Source organism: Tachypleus tridentatus, chromosome 9 (assembly GCF_004210375.1).
Source record: "Tachypleus tridentatus isolate NWPU-2018 chromosome 9, ASM421037v1, whole genome shotgun sequence".
Classification (NCBI taxonomy): Eukaryota; Metazoa; Arthropoda; class Merostomata; order Xiphosura; family Limulidae; genus Tachypleus; species Tachypleus tridentatus.
Genome location: NC_134833.1, coordinates 154,145,372 through 154,161,181, shown reverse-complemented (window position 1 = coordinate 154,161,181; position 15,810 = coordinate 154,145,372). Strand labels below are relative to the sequence as shown.

The window sequence follows — 15,810 nt, the reverse complement described above, 5'->3', positions numbered from 1 at the left end:
ATTCAGAATTGGTTTAATCTAATTTTAAAACATCTTTTCACACAGTCTAATGTTCAAAGTACAAGTTATTTGGTTTAACAATAGAGACTTACATTTGCTGCCAAACACCCAGGAGCAATAAACCCTCACATAGTTGTTCATAGTCTACGTGCTTTTCTCCTGCAATCACTTTGACCTCAAGTAGAAGAAACAAATGTAATTACATAGAGAACAGTAAAACCTCCCATCACTTAATCAACCAAGAATACAGTGAGAACCAACATAATTTACATTTTATAACTACTAAATACTTTGTCACACAAGTCTGAACTCTTTACATTTCCAGAATCCTCCAAACTTCCATCTGTCAAACAATATATAATTTATAAGAAACAAAACATACTTCTCTATTAACTTACAGAAACTCATATAAAAATGTAACTTCAAAAATAAGTTTTGATTTTTCTAATTTAAACATTATGTAAACAAACTGTCAAAATACAGAGTGGTAAGATGGAAGATCCAATTTAATAAGAAGTTATAAGATTTATTTTCAATACTAAAATTCAGAATTCTTAGAGAAACAAAATTTGCTCTTTCAAATCTTCACAATTATACATACCCACAAAACAAGAGGGCTCTCCATCAATGAAAATGGTGAACAGTTTTCTTCCATGACTTTGTATAGTGGTATCATACAATACTACTCTCTGGACTTCCACACCAGGAGACCCACACAGTTTAACAATGTTCAACTTGTACATCTTCTTCACAGCACCATTCCACTGTCTCTAGACAGTGCTACAAACAACAAAACAACATTTACTGTAAACATACAGCACCATTCCACTGTCTCTAGACAGTGCTACAAACATCAAAACAACATTTACTGTAAACATACAGCATCATTCCACTGTCTCTAGACAGTGCTACAAACAACAAAACAACATCTACTGTAAACATACAGCACCATTCTACTGTCTCTAGACAGTGCTACAAACAACAAAACAACATTTACTGTAAACATACAGCACCATTCCACTGTCTCTAGACAGTGCTACAAACAACAAAACAACATTTACTGTAAACATATAGCACCATTCCACTGTCTCTAGACAGTGCTACAAACAACAAAACAACATTTACTGTAAACATATAGCACCATTCCACTGTCTCTAGACAGTGCTACAAACAACAAAACAACATTTACTGTAAACATACAGCACCATTCCACTGTCTCTAGACAGTGCTACAAACAACAAAACAACATTTACTGTAAACATACAGCACCATTCCACTGTCTCTAGACAGTGCTACAAACAACAAAACAACATTTACTGTAAACATACAGCACCATTCCACTGTCTCTAGACAGTGCTACAAACAACAAAACAACATTTACTGTAAACATACAGCACCATTCCACTGTCTCTAGACAGTGCTACAAACAACAAAACAACATTTACTGTAAACATACAGCACCATTCCACTGTCTCTAGACAGTGCTACAAACAACAAAACAACATTTACTGTAAACATACAGCACCATTCCACTGTCTCTAGACAGTGCTACAAACAACAAAACAACATCTACTGTAAACATACAGCACCATTCTACTGTCTCTAGACAGTGCTACAAACAACAAAACAACATTTACTGTAAACATACAGCATCATTCAACTGTCTCTAGATAATGCTATAAACAACAAAACAATATTTAATGTAAACATATAGTGCCATCTTACTGTCTCTAGACAGTGATATAAACAACAAAACAATATTTAATGTAAACATACAGCATTATTCCACTGTCTCTAGATAATGCTATAAACAACATTTAATGTAAACATACAGTACCACCATCACTAGATCATAAAAACAATGTTTTTTTTGGTTTTTTATAATTATGTTACAAACACTAAAACTATACTTAACTAGATGGAATACCTCTGCCAAAGTAACAGTTAGAATAACATATAGCACCATTCATCTGTCTAAACAGTGTTATACACAACAAAACAATACTGAGTGTAAACATACAGAGCTATTCATCTATTTCTAGACAGTGTCATAAATAACACTTAATGTAAACATACAGCACAATTCTAATATTTAATTCCATGTTATTCCCTATAAAGATTATAACCAATAAAACCATAATTTAACAATATTCACAACTCCATTCCACTGGCTCTACAGACTACAAACAATAAAACAGCTTTAGAACACCAAATCAACTTCTGCTTTTGTACCGTCTTCAAACGGTTTCATATATAATAATGTGCACTATATGAGATTCATATGTACGACACTATTAGTAAAATTCACAGGCAAGTCTTTCTTGATGACGAGAAACCAACTTGAAATAAAAATGTATCTTAGAACAGCTGGTATGGATGTTAACACTTTTACTACAAAGCACAGAACAATATTTTGTGGATATGTGCCCACCAATGGTCAGTTGCAAACTCTCTTTGTTTACCTGAAGATGACAACATCGTTCTGTGCTTCATTAGTAAAAGAGTTAATACCAATACCAACCATTCTGAGATACATTTTCACATGCAGGTTTATGCCACATTTTATCACTCTGTGAGAATAAAACAGAGAACTTCCTCTTCAATGTATTTTTCAACTCAATTCTATCTTGTTCAAAAACCTTTCAAATCAATCTTAGATCTTCAATCCCATGTGATCTTCCTTGATCTACAGTACAGAAATTTGTTTTATCCAAAATATTTGTTTTATCCAAAATATTTGGTTTCACCAAAACTAAAAGCATTGAATTTACAATTCTAGAAAACCTTTATATACCAAGTCACCACTATTCCTATACACATCAATGTTCTTACAATTCTCCAAATGATACAGTATCATCTCTTTAGGTGAATGAAAACAGACTGCCCAGTTAGAACACACTAACAAAAACAAACCTGTGATCAGAGAATTTCCTGCTGCTGTTTATTTTATTTTGATTTTAAATGGACAAAGTAGACATACTGGCTTTTCTATGTCAACACTTTCAATCAATAAATAATAATATATTTTCAATGTCCAATTCAAAAATCAATAACTGATACTGTGATAAAATATTCCTATAACGGTGATATTGTAGTTGGAAATTTCCAACTCTAATTAGCCAAAGCTGATAAACAATTATTTAATATTTCTTCTTACCTTCCCATAACTGATGATAAACCTTTTAACAAGTTCACAAACTCAACTTCTTTACACTATAAAGATGGCCCACTTAAGAGAAATTCTACCTCTCTACGTTTGTAACCTTGGTCAATTTTGACTTTGACTGTCTGTTTACTATATTCTCCTCAAGATTCATAAACCTAACAGACCAGTAAGAGCAACTTTTACAACGTGTAACTGCTCAAATGCTCTTAAGTACTTTCTTTACACATGAATCATAACAAACCCTTCAACTGATACTATCCTGCAACTTATAGAACTTGTATCTCAATACTTTCAGTTTTTTAAAGGCATTCTGCATCACCATGGGCTCTAAGATAAGCACTTCATAGGCTAATTTATTTGTAGATTATCCAAAACACTAATGTTCTTCAAAGTTCTCTCAATTTCTCAGGAAAAAAAAAGAAGCAACTTGTGTTTTGATTCCTTTTCCAATTTATGTTCCAACCCCAATTCTGAGTATTATATGGTTTGATTAGTGATACTTGTTAACTGATCAACTGACAGGATTAATACACACATAAGTGTGCACTGGTTTTGTAACATTTTCAAAAGCAAAATATTTCATCACAAATTATTTCTCAAGAAAACCAGGATGTTTCCTAAATACCACCACATGGTTACCATTGTGTTTGTTTTTAAAGGTATGTAGTCATCTCACACTGATCTTCTGTAAAATAAATAGAAACATGTTTTATCATCACCATTAATAATAAGTGTTTACTAAAAATGTACCATGATTGCAGTTAGAAACAATTAAATTGTCAATTTATTTATATACATTGTTTGAATAGGATGAAAATTTTAGTTAGTTAAAATGTGAGTCACCAGAATATCTTGGTTGACAAATGGGTCAAGTGAACAAGTTGACTAAATACAACCATATTATTGTCATTATGTTTGTTATTAAGATACGTTGTAATCTCAGTCAACTTTGTTTGTTTATTCTCTGAATTTCATGTAAAGCTACTAGGGAGCTATATTTAGCAGTGTAAGACTAGAGGGAAGGCAACTAGTCATCACTACCCACTGACAACTCTTGGGCTACTCTTTTACCAATGACTAGTGGGGTTGACCATCACATAATAATGTCCCCACGGCTGAAAGGGCGAGCATGTTTGGTGAGATGGGGATTCGAACCCGCATCCCTCAGATTACGAGTCCAGCACCTTAACCCACCTGGCCATGCTGGGCCCAATGAACTTTGTAAGTTAAAAGTGAAAATGTTGTTTCACTATCACTGATAAAGGTAATATTATTTGAAACATATCACAATTCCAATTAAAAATAGTTACACAGTCAGACAATTTATTTATGTTCACTGTTTGAATAAGATAAACTTGAAAATAATATTCAGTATAGACCTGATCATCAGAATACTTTATGGTTCTCTACCATACTCAGTAAATAGTAAACTTAACTAACCCTACTTGATGTCTTATTTCATTTACAGAAAACAATAGAAAAAAAACTCATGTTTACAAACACTGCAACTCAATAAAACCAGAGTTTATTCATTAAAAATTAAAAATACTATATTGAAGCAAAGAACCAAACAAGATATTATTATTAGGTATTAAACCAGCATTTCCTAAAGTGTGGAGGTAACTCCTCCTCAAAGGTGCAAGTGATTAGAGACAATAGTGCAGTAATGCAGTAGTACATTTTCTATTAATAAAAATAAGTAATTACTAGAACACACAGTATTTTAATGTGTGTTCAAATTTCTTTGTTATCCATTCAACCCATCTCTAAACTGTACAAGTTTAGCTTTCCACAGATTATCTGATGTTTTCTTATTAAACAGATATCAGACAGATATTATCTAATAAACAAATGCTCACACAATTCCCAATGAAAAGGAACTGAAAATTTACAAAAACTATATATATGTATATATAGTTATTTATTTAAATCTATAAATTTACTCAGTGGTAAAAACTGCCAGTACTCACTGGTACCAAATACCAACACTTATTTGAGTTTCTCTGTAGTTTTTTTTTGTTTACATCAGCATTTTTTTAAAACAGATCCACTTCACCCAGCTGTGTGCCTTTACATTATATGAGAATTTCACCCATACATTTACTCTACTATTTTTCAAAAATTTAATTTCAGCTCTCTGCAATCATTTTCAAACTACCAGTCATCTTATTAGTAATGTCCAAAAATTTAATACAGGAAGTGCATCATCATTTCTGTCTTTATAGAAGGCTTTAAAGACTAAACTATGTAGTAGGACGTGTATAAAAATGTTCAGACAAATAAAAGAAACTAACCCAACTCCACTTTTTCAAATCATTAAATAAATAACTTCTTACAAAGATAGATGTGTCTGAGAAGCACATTAGGCTTATAATGCTTTATGAGGTTAAACAAGACAACAGTGTAGCAGAAACTACACAAAACATTCATGGTGTTTATGGTGCAGTCTCTCTCAGATGAAAGAAAATGTTAAAGGTGGTTTCAAAAGTTCAGATCAGGTGACTACAGCTTAAGTGATTTGCCATGTTTAGGTCATCCTGTTGAGTTTAATGATGACTTGCTGCTGGCTATATTTGATGAAGATTGTACTGTAACAGTTGAATAACTAGCACAGAAGCTTAATTCAATCATTCAATAGTTCACTGTCATTTGCAACAGCTTGGAAAGGTGTCAAAACTTGGAAAATGGGTCACCCCATGACTTGACAGAAGCCAACCTTAGAGCAAGAGTGGACATTTGCATTTCTCTACATTCTTGTGAATGTAACTCACCTTTTTTTTTTTGACAGTTTAGGGATTGGAGACAAAAAATGGATATATTATAAAAATATTAAGTGCTGCAGACAATGGTTCAATGCAGGTAAACTGGCTAAAGCACAGCCCAAAATGGATCTCCATTCTAGGAAAGTAGTTTTAAGCATTTGGTGGGATATTGTTGGTGTGACCCACTTTGAATTGCAACCACTCAATGTGACGATCACATCAGACTCCTATTATCAACAGTTACGGTGCTTGAATGTTGCACTGAAAGAAAATAGGCCTGCTCTAATCAGTCATAAAGGTGTTGTGTTACACCAGGATAATGTATGGCCCCATAGAACAAGGATCAAATTTGTAAAGACTGAAGAGCTGGACTGGGATAAACTTCCACATCTTTCTCATTCTCCAGACCTTTTCCCATCTGATTATCATCTATTATGAAATTTGCAGAACTATCTTGATGGAAAAGAGCTTGGAACACATGAAGATGTCAAAGCTACCCTCTCTACATTCTTTTCCTCCAAACCCCAAGAATTTTATAGAAGTGACATTCAGAAGCTTGTGAATCATTGGCAGGAAGTAATTAATAATAATAGAACATATATTATTGACTAAATAACATTAAAAACATTTAAAATCCCTTCTCTTTTTCTGAACCTAAAATCAGACATTACTTGAGGGATGACCTGTTATATATAAACATTTTCATTGCTGTGTTTCTTAAGTAACCAGCCCATCACTTAACTTGTCACCATAACAAGGTGAACTGGGGGAAAACACTTGTAAATCAACAAATGATATTAGGTTCTTAGCTAAAAAAGTTATTTTTGTAAGATAAACAAAACATATATCCACAAGTGAATTGTTTTTAAGGCAACACTCTATGCAGCTGTGCACAAATGAAAATGAGTTGTTTTTTCTTCATGCATTATAATAAAAATTAATGTCACAGAATGACAAAATATCAATTATATAATATTATGGACTTAAAAAAACACATCTGATTAATTTGTTTTAGCCATCTGTAACAACCATGTTCACCATGACAATCCTTCTGGTTCCTTCCTTTTAAAATACTCTGTGTAGCATGCCACCACATGAACAACCGAACTTTATTATTAGTTATACGTTTTTCACATTAATATTCCTTTTACCTACACATCCAATTTGTTGTTTACCATTTCATTTGAAATCTCTTTCACCTACTACATGTTTGTAAACTAGGTTACAAAACTAGCAACAGAGTTTATGTGAAAGAAAAGATATATAAACAGTTCCTAAACAACAAACTAGATATGTGACATCTTACAATGGCTGTTCCTACTTATCACTGTCAGTGTGAAGGTGACGAATACTAGCTCACACTTTAAAGACCCTTTTGTTGTCTAGCTTAAATGAAACATTTTCATTTCTGTAACATTTATTTCATACTTATGCATTTATATCTGTAGTATGCCTCATTTATTAATCATTATTAATAATTTCTATGGTATATATTTGTATTTGAAAATTTTATCTACAAATGTATGCGTTCATTTTTAAATTAGACTTCATCTAATTATTTTCTTAGGTCATTCAAAGCAGTGTGTTACTGCTAGTGTTAGTGCAAATAGGATTTTAAGTTGTATCAACAGAAATACTGAATACAATCCTAAAGTGTTTGTAATGTCATCGTACAAGTTAGTGGTTAGATTACCTATCGAATATTTTATTTAGTCTTGGTTGCCTCAAGAAACACATTGAATTGTTGAAAAGAAATCATAGGATGGCTAATATTATGATATCTAGGATAGAAAGATTGTCATATGTAAACAGGTTAAGATCTCTGATACTGTATTCTCTTGTAAAAAGGAAGTTGGAGGAGATCTGACTGAGGTGTTTAACACTGTTAAGGGAACTAAGTGTTGATGCATCAGCTATTGTTTTTGTACTTCATGGTGAGGGCAAAATGTGTAAGCAACACAAGTGTTTGCAGGGTAGAAGTCATCTTCAAGACAGCTTATTTTGTTAATAGGATGATTGACCTTTGGAATATGTATGGTTCATGCTGTAAATTTAAGGGAACATAAAGAAAGGTTTGTTGAGAATTTGAAAGACAAGGGTTGGTTTTCAGTTATTTTTAATAGTGGATAGGAAAGTGATAGAAGGATCAACATAGCTATCTTTCTACTTTTTACATATTGCTATTTCTTTTATAACAATGAGTTTAACCATCGCAGCACCTCTTATCATGTTTCATGTCAGGTACAGGCAAACAATTATACTCATTTAAATATTTCTCTAATATACTACCAATATCAATTATGTAAACCTTAACTTGTTAAATAAATTAACTTTTAAAGGACATTTTTTTCTACTGTTACCATCTCTCAAATTTGTAACTATCTTTGGTATTTTTTTTTCAGTTTGACATACACAAAAAATAACTTCTTCAATGTAATACAGTGTACTACAAACAAAGAAACATTCAACCATCTAAACAAACATATCACTGTTAATTGTTGAAATACAGTGGTACAAAAAATATCTAAATATTCCATAAAATATACAAAAACATATTTTAAAACTGTTCACATCATAATACCAATATTTCTAAACCATATTACAAACAATACAATAAGTATTTAGCAAAACTGTTCAAATACGCATCACTATTTCTAAGCCATTTTACATATAACACAAAATGGATTTAGCAAATCTGTTCTCATAATCTTATCACTGCTACTAAACAGGCTATGAACAATAACATGACACTACACTAAAACTGTTCTCATAAAGATATCACTATTTATAGACATACTGTAAACAACACAATACCACACTAAAAATGTTTTCATGAAGATATAACTGTTTCTAGACATACTGTGAACAATAACATGATACTACACTAAAACTGTTTTTATGACAATATCATTCATGAACTGTTGTAGAATGTATGGCATCTCCTGTTGTGGAGACATGTATAAAGGACAACATTTCGAAAGTCTTCCACCTTTCATCTTCACTGACCTGAAGAGACAGAACACTTTCAAAATGTCATTCTCTACACTTGTGTCTCCACAGCAGGCAGTTACCGTACATTCTACAAAGTTTTATCATGAATACTCTGCCCAAACAATCTATCAAAGACAATATCATTGTTTCTAAAGATAATGTAAACAATAACACAATACTACACTAAACTGTTCTCATTAGAATATCACTATTTCTCATACTGTAAACAATAACAACAAATTTAAAATTGTATTCATTACAATATTACTGTTCTCATTACAATATCACTATTTTTCATACTGTAAACAATAATCCAGCAAATTTAAAATTGTATTCACTGCAATATTACTGCTACTAAACACGTTAAAAACTAAAACTGTTCTCATTAGAATATCACTATTTTTCATACTGTAAACAATAATACAGCAAATTTAAAATTGTATTCATTACAATATTACTGCTACTAAACACGATAAAAACTACAACTGTTCTCATTATGATATCACTATTTTTCATACTGTAAACAATAATACAGCAAATTTAAAATTGTATTCACTGCAATATTACTGCTACTAAACACGTTAAAAACTAAAACTGTTCTCATTACCGTAACACTGTTGTCAAACAATATTCAAGTTCAGTTACAAATGACACTACATTACACACATGGCCTCTTAATACCTGAAACACAAATAAATCCAAAAGTGAGAAAATGGTTATCCTGTCAACCCTGATCCTATCAATTTACATATTCTTTACAGCAATCTTAGACAGTATAACAGACCTATAACAAAAAGCTGACTGTATAGTTCAATATATATTCCAATAGTACTTCTAAGATATACAGAAAAGATACCGATGTACCGTTTGTAGGGATATAAAAAATTACAAAGTACACAGGTAATAAACACGCAACAAGTTGGTTTTCATGTGTACACGCTCCTAGATAAAAGAAGGTCAGTTTATTATGAGTTTTAAATGTGATGTATGCATTTAGAAATGTAAAAATCCTTGTACTAAAACAGGTCATGTAAACACAAATATATATACATGCATGGATTATTATTTGTTCTAGGACATTACATCATATCTAAAATTAAACATACTTGTTACATTTACAGAGTTAACAACACCAGTCAAGCAAGTTTGGGGCATTTATAAACATACTCAAACTGAACTTTTGCTGCTGCTAACCTAGCCTCTGTAACAAAAACACAGATATATGACATCATACTGAACACAAAACATGGAAAAAGGATTAGCTAAGTACACTAAATAATTCATTCTCTTTAAAAGACTTGAGTTTTTTTATACACAGAATTAATTTTCCCAGCTATAATAGGTTACATGGATAAGATAGTAAAACACTCAAACTGATATAGGGTACTTGAATAACAATGTTTTAAGACATATCAGAGCCACATATATCTCAAAATACACAAAGATGCCCTAATCTTTCACTGCCAGCAGTTACAGTTCTACAACATTTTTAACACACAACAAATTAAAATATGTATAACAAATTTTAGATGCCACTTTTATAAAGGAAAACCTTGAATAATATTAGGTAACAGACAAGGAATGTGTATCTAATTTTTTTCACTTATATTACAGAAATAAAGTTTATAATCCACATACTATGAACACGTATACTATAATGTGTATCAAGATAAAAATTGATTCCATTTTTCACACACAAAAAAGAACATATGCACAGTTGTAACATAAAACCATAATTTATTTCCTATAGTTTACCAAAAAGTAGCTGTTTTTACAAAGTATATTTCTTACTATAAATGAAATAATAACAGTATGTGTATACATACATGAATACTTGAAAGTATTTAGAGATAAAAAAATAAAACTTATTACCTTTGTTATTTTTAAGTACAAATAAACAAAAACTGGATGCTTAAAAGTGTTAAAACATGAGCATTATAACTATCACTCTTTATATATGAGTGTCTTTTCAAATAATTTCCTGTTAGCTGTTGTTTTTTTTTACACAAGAACAGTTGTCAAGTTTAACACTAAACTGTACAAGTTTTTGTAATAAGTTATCATGATATTTGTAGACTGGTTTGTAACATTAACCCAGTGCCCTGATCTCTTTATGATGAGTGGATTTTTCAGCTCCCAACAATGGTAAACCTTTCACGATCTCATTAGTTTCACAAGTACTTCAGCTACTTATGGTAAAGATAAATCATTTTTTTATTTAAGTTAAAGATACTTTGTGATTTACTGAATGTAATTAAAAGACAAACAATGAAACATACTTTAATTAGTTATCTGTAAAGTTCTTAACTAATGAGTACCTAAAATATATTACTTTTAAAAAAGAACTTTTTAACACAGTTGTAGATACAGCAGTATATAATTATGACAATACTAAAATATTTGTAGACTTTCTTCAGATAAGGAGTACCATAAGGACAATATATACATTACAAAACCATGATTACCAACTGATACTTAGTGGTATATATTAAGTCAGTTAGTTGTTCCTATACAGCTATGATCTGTTGCAAATATACTTTTATCATAGTGGGTATATATTCTGATAGAGTTAAGAATGCAATACATACTACAGAACTGCTATATATAATAGCAACCATCCACTACAATTAGAAATCTAACTTGTTTGTATATACTATACATATACCTCAGTAGGATATAAGAATATTTTTAGTATTTAGTCTCAAACATTTTCCATAAAAATATGCTTATCTTATTTAAGCTTACACTTGACTATCAGAAAGTTATAACTTTATGACATCAATATTAAACCTACAAGAAACATCTGAGTTAATACAGGACATCAATTATAAGATATATTGAAATGACAGGAAACAGCTGAGGTCTCAAAATGGTCGATCAAAATCACTGATTACCACATACAGCTGAATGAATGAGTTTTGAAAAATACAAAGGCAGACACTATCAGAAGAGCACTCATAAGAACCATGTTGGGAAAGAGGTCATAATGATAACTAGTGTGATAACCGAGCAGAACAATAACTGTTTAAGTGGTAAAAAAGAAGCTAAATCAGATAGGTTACCTAAATGCAACATGAAGTAAAACACCTTGTCTCAGTCTTTTAGTACAACTGTCTCCCTGTAAAGTGGAGAAAATACAGACCAGATAAATTTCAGCTGATCTATTGAACAAAACAAACAGAGAAAGCAGGTCTGATGCTAACATGTTACACACTAACTAGCAATTTTAAACAAAGACAGCTACTTTGAGGTCAGACTAGAGAAACACAGAAACTAACACTATACATGTAACGAATCATAAACTACACTAATCAGTTTACAGATGTGAAACCAAATTACAACTTTTATTTGTATTTATTTCAAACATACTGTTAGCTGATGTGACTACTCAATACAAATATAGTGTTAACTAGACTGACTATTTATTACAAATATAATGTTAGCTGTTCCAATTATTTATTCTAAATACGGTGTAAGCTAGTCTAATTAGTCATTCTAAACACATAGTTAGTTAGTCTACTTATTCATTCTAAATAGAATTAGCCTAAATATAATGTTAGCTGGACTGACTGACTATTCATTCTAGATAGTGTCAACTTATATGATTATTTATTCTAAATACAGTGTTAACTGGTCTAATTATTTTAAAAGCAGTGCTGTTCTGATTATTCATTCTAAGTAGTTTTAGCTGGTCTGATTGTTCATACAAATATAATGTTCTTTGGTCTAAAAGATGACTAATGGGTTGAACATTACATGTACAATGGAGTTAATTACTAAATGCAACAGTTGTTGGTCTGAGACTAAAATCATTTTCCATTTAAAACTAGGATAATACTACAGTATCTTGAAAACATTATAATTAAACTTTATCCTGAATCATAAATATGTAACTTTAGTCAATGTAAAACAAACTATGTAAGAAAAAATTTTGTTAACAGAGGGTATCTAAATAATTAAACAATGTATGGTACAAGTAAAAACATAATAACAGAACTTATCTAGATGTAGTCGTTACTAGTTTGATTTTCATTTTTAACCTATGTGAATAACTGATCAAAAATTACTAGGTTACTGAGAGCCTTTTACAAATAGCAGCAACCAGCAACTGATATCTCTTTAATTAATTAATGTATAATTATATTATTACAAGCTTTATTTAGTTAATTCACACTTCAGTGTGTATTCCTGTGCAGCACACAACTCCAAGAGCTTTAATACACATTTAACTATTTTTCTTCACATTGAAAACTAAGATAATTTGCTACGTTGGTTAGTTCATATTTGAATATTTATTAACAAACATTTAAATTAATTCATCCTATAACAGTTTAAGGTTAGTTAGCTTTCCAGCCCAATTTAAACCTCACCATTTTTGCCTCTCAATGTTGCACATTCTTAAATGACAGAGTATAATAACTTTAACCATTACAACTGGCGGATATCCTTGATCTAGCAGTCTAACTTAAGTAAATTATTGTTGTTAATTTAGGCTTACTGTCTATCGGCAACCGAAGGCTTATTACTTAAGCTCTGTACATTAAAACATCATTCTAAAAATGTAATTGATATTAACTTTCGATTTGATTAAGTTAAATACCTAAACAAGTTAAGAGTTGGAAAAAAACAAAATTAGAAATCAACCTGGTTCATGGCTAACAATGAGTTTACACGAACGATTATACGTTTCACTTGAATTTGAAATTCGAAATGAAACACGCAAATACCTATTGGAAACTGATTATTAATAAAGAGAGAATAAAATTATAACGTTAAACATAATTAACAAATTTTTAGCACCGAAGGATAAAACCATAAAATACGACACAATAAAACTTAAAAGATAATTGTAAACTTACGGAGGAGGTCTAACAACAGACAATCTTCTTCCCCTTTCAGACTCAGTTCGTTGTTCTGGTCCACTGACGTTAGCGACCTACGTTAGCGTGGAGACTGCGTCGATTGGCGTTGTCGTTAGGGGGACGTAACCGTGCCAAGCGAATGCGGTAACTATGGGTAGCGCAAAGCCGGCTTCTGTTAAAATTCTTCACATAAGATTCAATAATTAAAATGTTTTCAACAGTCAATGACAAAAAACACAGTAACTTACCGAGTAAATACTTCTGCTATTTTTAAACATTCCACTCTACATTAATATATGGAATAAACACGTTTAATTTGTTTCGTGGAAAGAAAAATGCCTTTCATGAAGTAATCCGGGTGGTAAAACTTCTTGGTCATAAAATAGAAGAGTTCTCTCTTAAAATTACACAATGTCTGAGAAGTTAATGTCTATATAAAAAAAACGTAACAGAATCGTTATACCACCTGCTTTGATCGTGTGTTCTCAGTAACGCGTGATTTCTTTGTTGTTAGGGTTTCACTCGCGTACAGCGACCTCTTTTACTGTTTGTTTAACGTTCAACTTTGATAGATTTTATACGAGTGTAATGTAAGTATTATATACGTATCTAAATCGTTTATAAATATCACCCGTGTTATGTAATCGAGGTACATTAATCTGAAACGTTTTGTTATTTGAAAACTCATTTATGTATTATAAATAAAGTTCATGTGAATGTTTTAAAATGTCTCGTAATTCAAGTGATAAGCCTATTTTCAAACTTACATTATCGATTTCCATAAATCAAAAAATTGTCTCCCACGGGATGTGCAAACGAAGCAAAAGAGATTCAACAACACCTCAACAGTGAGCAGCAGCTGATGTTCCGAGTTGAATATTAGCTGTTTTTAAAAATAAAGAAACATAAAGCTCTGTCCAACAAGAGAATGATGTCCTGAATTTCAACATTACAAGCTTGTAAACTTACGGATGAACCGAGGAATCACTAAGCGCTTAAAAGATACGGGTTCGGGCACATAGATTAATAACTTTTCGGCGTGTCATTATGATATTGATCATAGTTTTATATTCTTATTTTTCCAGACATCAACTTAGGATTCGGAACACTGTCAAATAGAACTGGGGCAATCTGTGATGACGAGAAAACCCACTTGTAGAGAAAATTATGTAAAAAACGGCTGGTATGAGTAGAAAATGCACTATGTAGAGAAGCGAACAAAACAAAATATCAACATACTAAGAAACACAGCCATAAAACTATGCTCACCAGATAAAATTAACGACGAATTAGACAAAATAAAACAATACTTCAACAACATCAATAAGTTTTCTCCACAAACCGTAGAAAACATTATATGCACACACCCAGACAAAAAGCAAAATCAACTAACAATAGTAAATATACCCTACGATTTAAAAAATCACGAAACCATATACTGCTGCATACCATATATTTCTACATAGTTCTTTCTCTACCCATACCAGCCGTTTTTTACATAAAGACCCGGGGCTCTCATGTGCCAGTGCCAGGCCTAGAAACGCCTCTGCTGTTGACCCGACAAAGGACGTTGAATGTCAGAAAAAGAAAATTATCAAAAGCCACGCCAAGATTTTTACCTCATATATTTATTATTTTATCTAACGAGAGATAAATGCTCTTCAAAAAACAAAGCAGTCAAAAGTTGTAAATCTCGCTAACTTCTCCTATTTGAATTTCTTTTGCTTTTGTTTGTTTGTAATCAAGTATAAAGCTACACAATGGGCTATCTATGTTCTTCCCACCACGGGTATCGAAACCCAATTTCTTGCGTTGTAAGTCTGCAGACTTATCGCTGTACCATTGGGGCGAATTCCTTTTCCTGTACTTCGATCTTTCATGATTAAAATCCATATGATGAAAATAAACAGACTTTCCACATTTTTATATTTTACTTTTGTTTCGTTGAATTTTGTCACATTGAGACAAGATTTTAGACATTATTGTAATGTTTTCTATCGTTGAGCGAGTTATTTTCTTCTTTCTCTGA

General features: G+C 31.4%; 1 protein-coding gene across 6 annotated transcripts in view; it reads right to left on the bottom strand.

Moving 5' to 3' along the window:
* LOC143226703 (uncharacterized) overlaps positions 1–13,897 on the bottom strand; it is a 65,525-nt gene extending 51,628 nt beyond the window's left edge. For 3 of the 6 annotated variants that reach the window (XM_076458037.1, XM_076458041.1, XM_076458043.1), the window contains exons 1-3: positions 13,779–13,897; positions 602–780; positions 93–175 (exon numbers count right to left, since the gene is read on the bottom strand). In XM_076458037.1, coding sequence (XP_076314152.1) covers positions 93–175; positions 602–676 — 158 coding nt within the window. In that variant the 5' untranslated portion in view covers positions 677–780; positions 13,779–13,897. Of the gene's footprint in view, positions 1–92; positions 176–601; positions 781–3,157; positions 3,249–11,713; positions 11,809–11,981; positions 12,001–13,778 lie in introns of those variants that run through there. The other 3 variants (XM_076458040.1, XM_076458039.1, XM_076458038.1) reach the window with 3 other exon arrangements.
* Between the last annotated feature and the right edge of the window lie 1,913 nt (positions 13,898–15,810).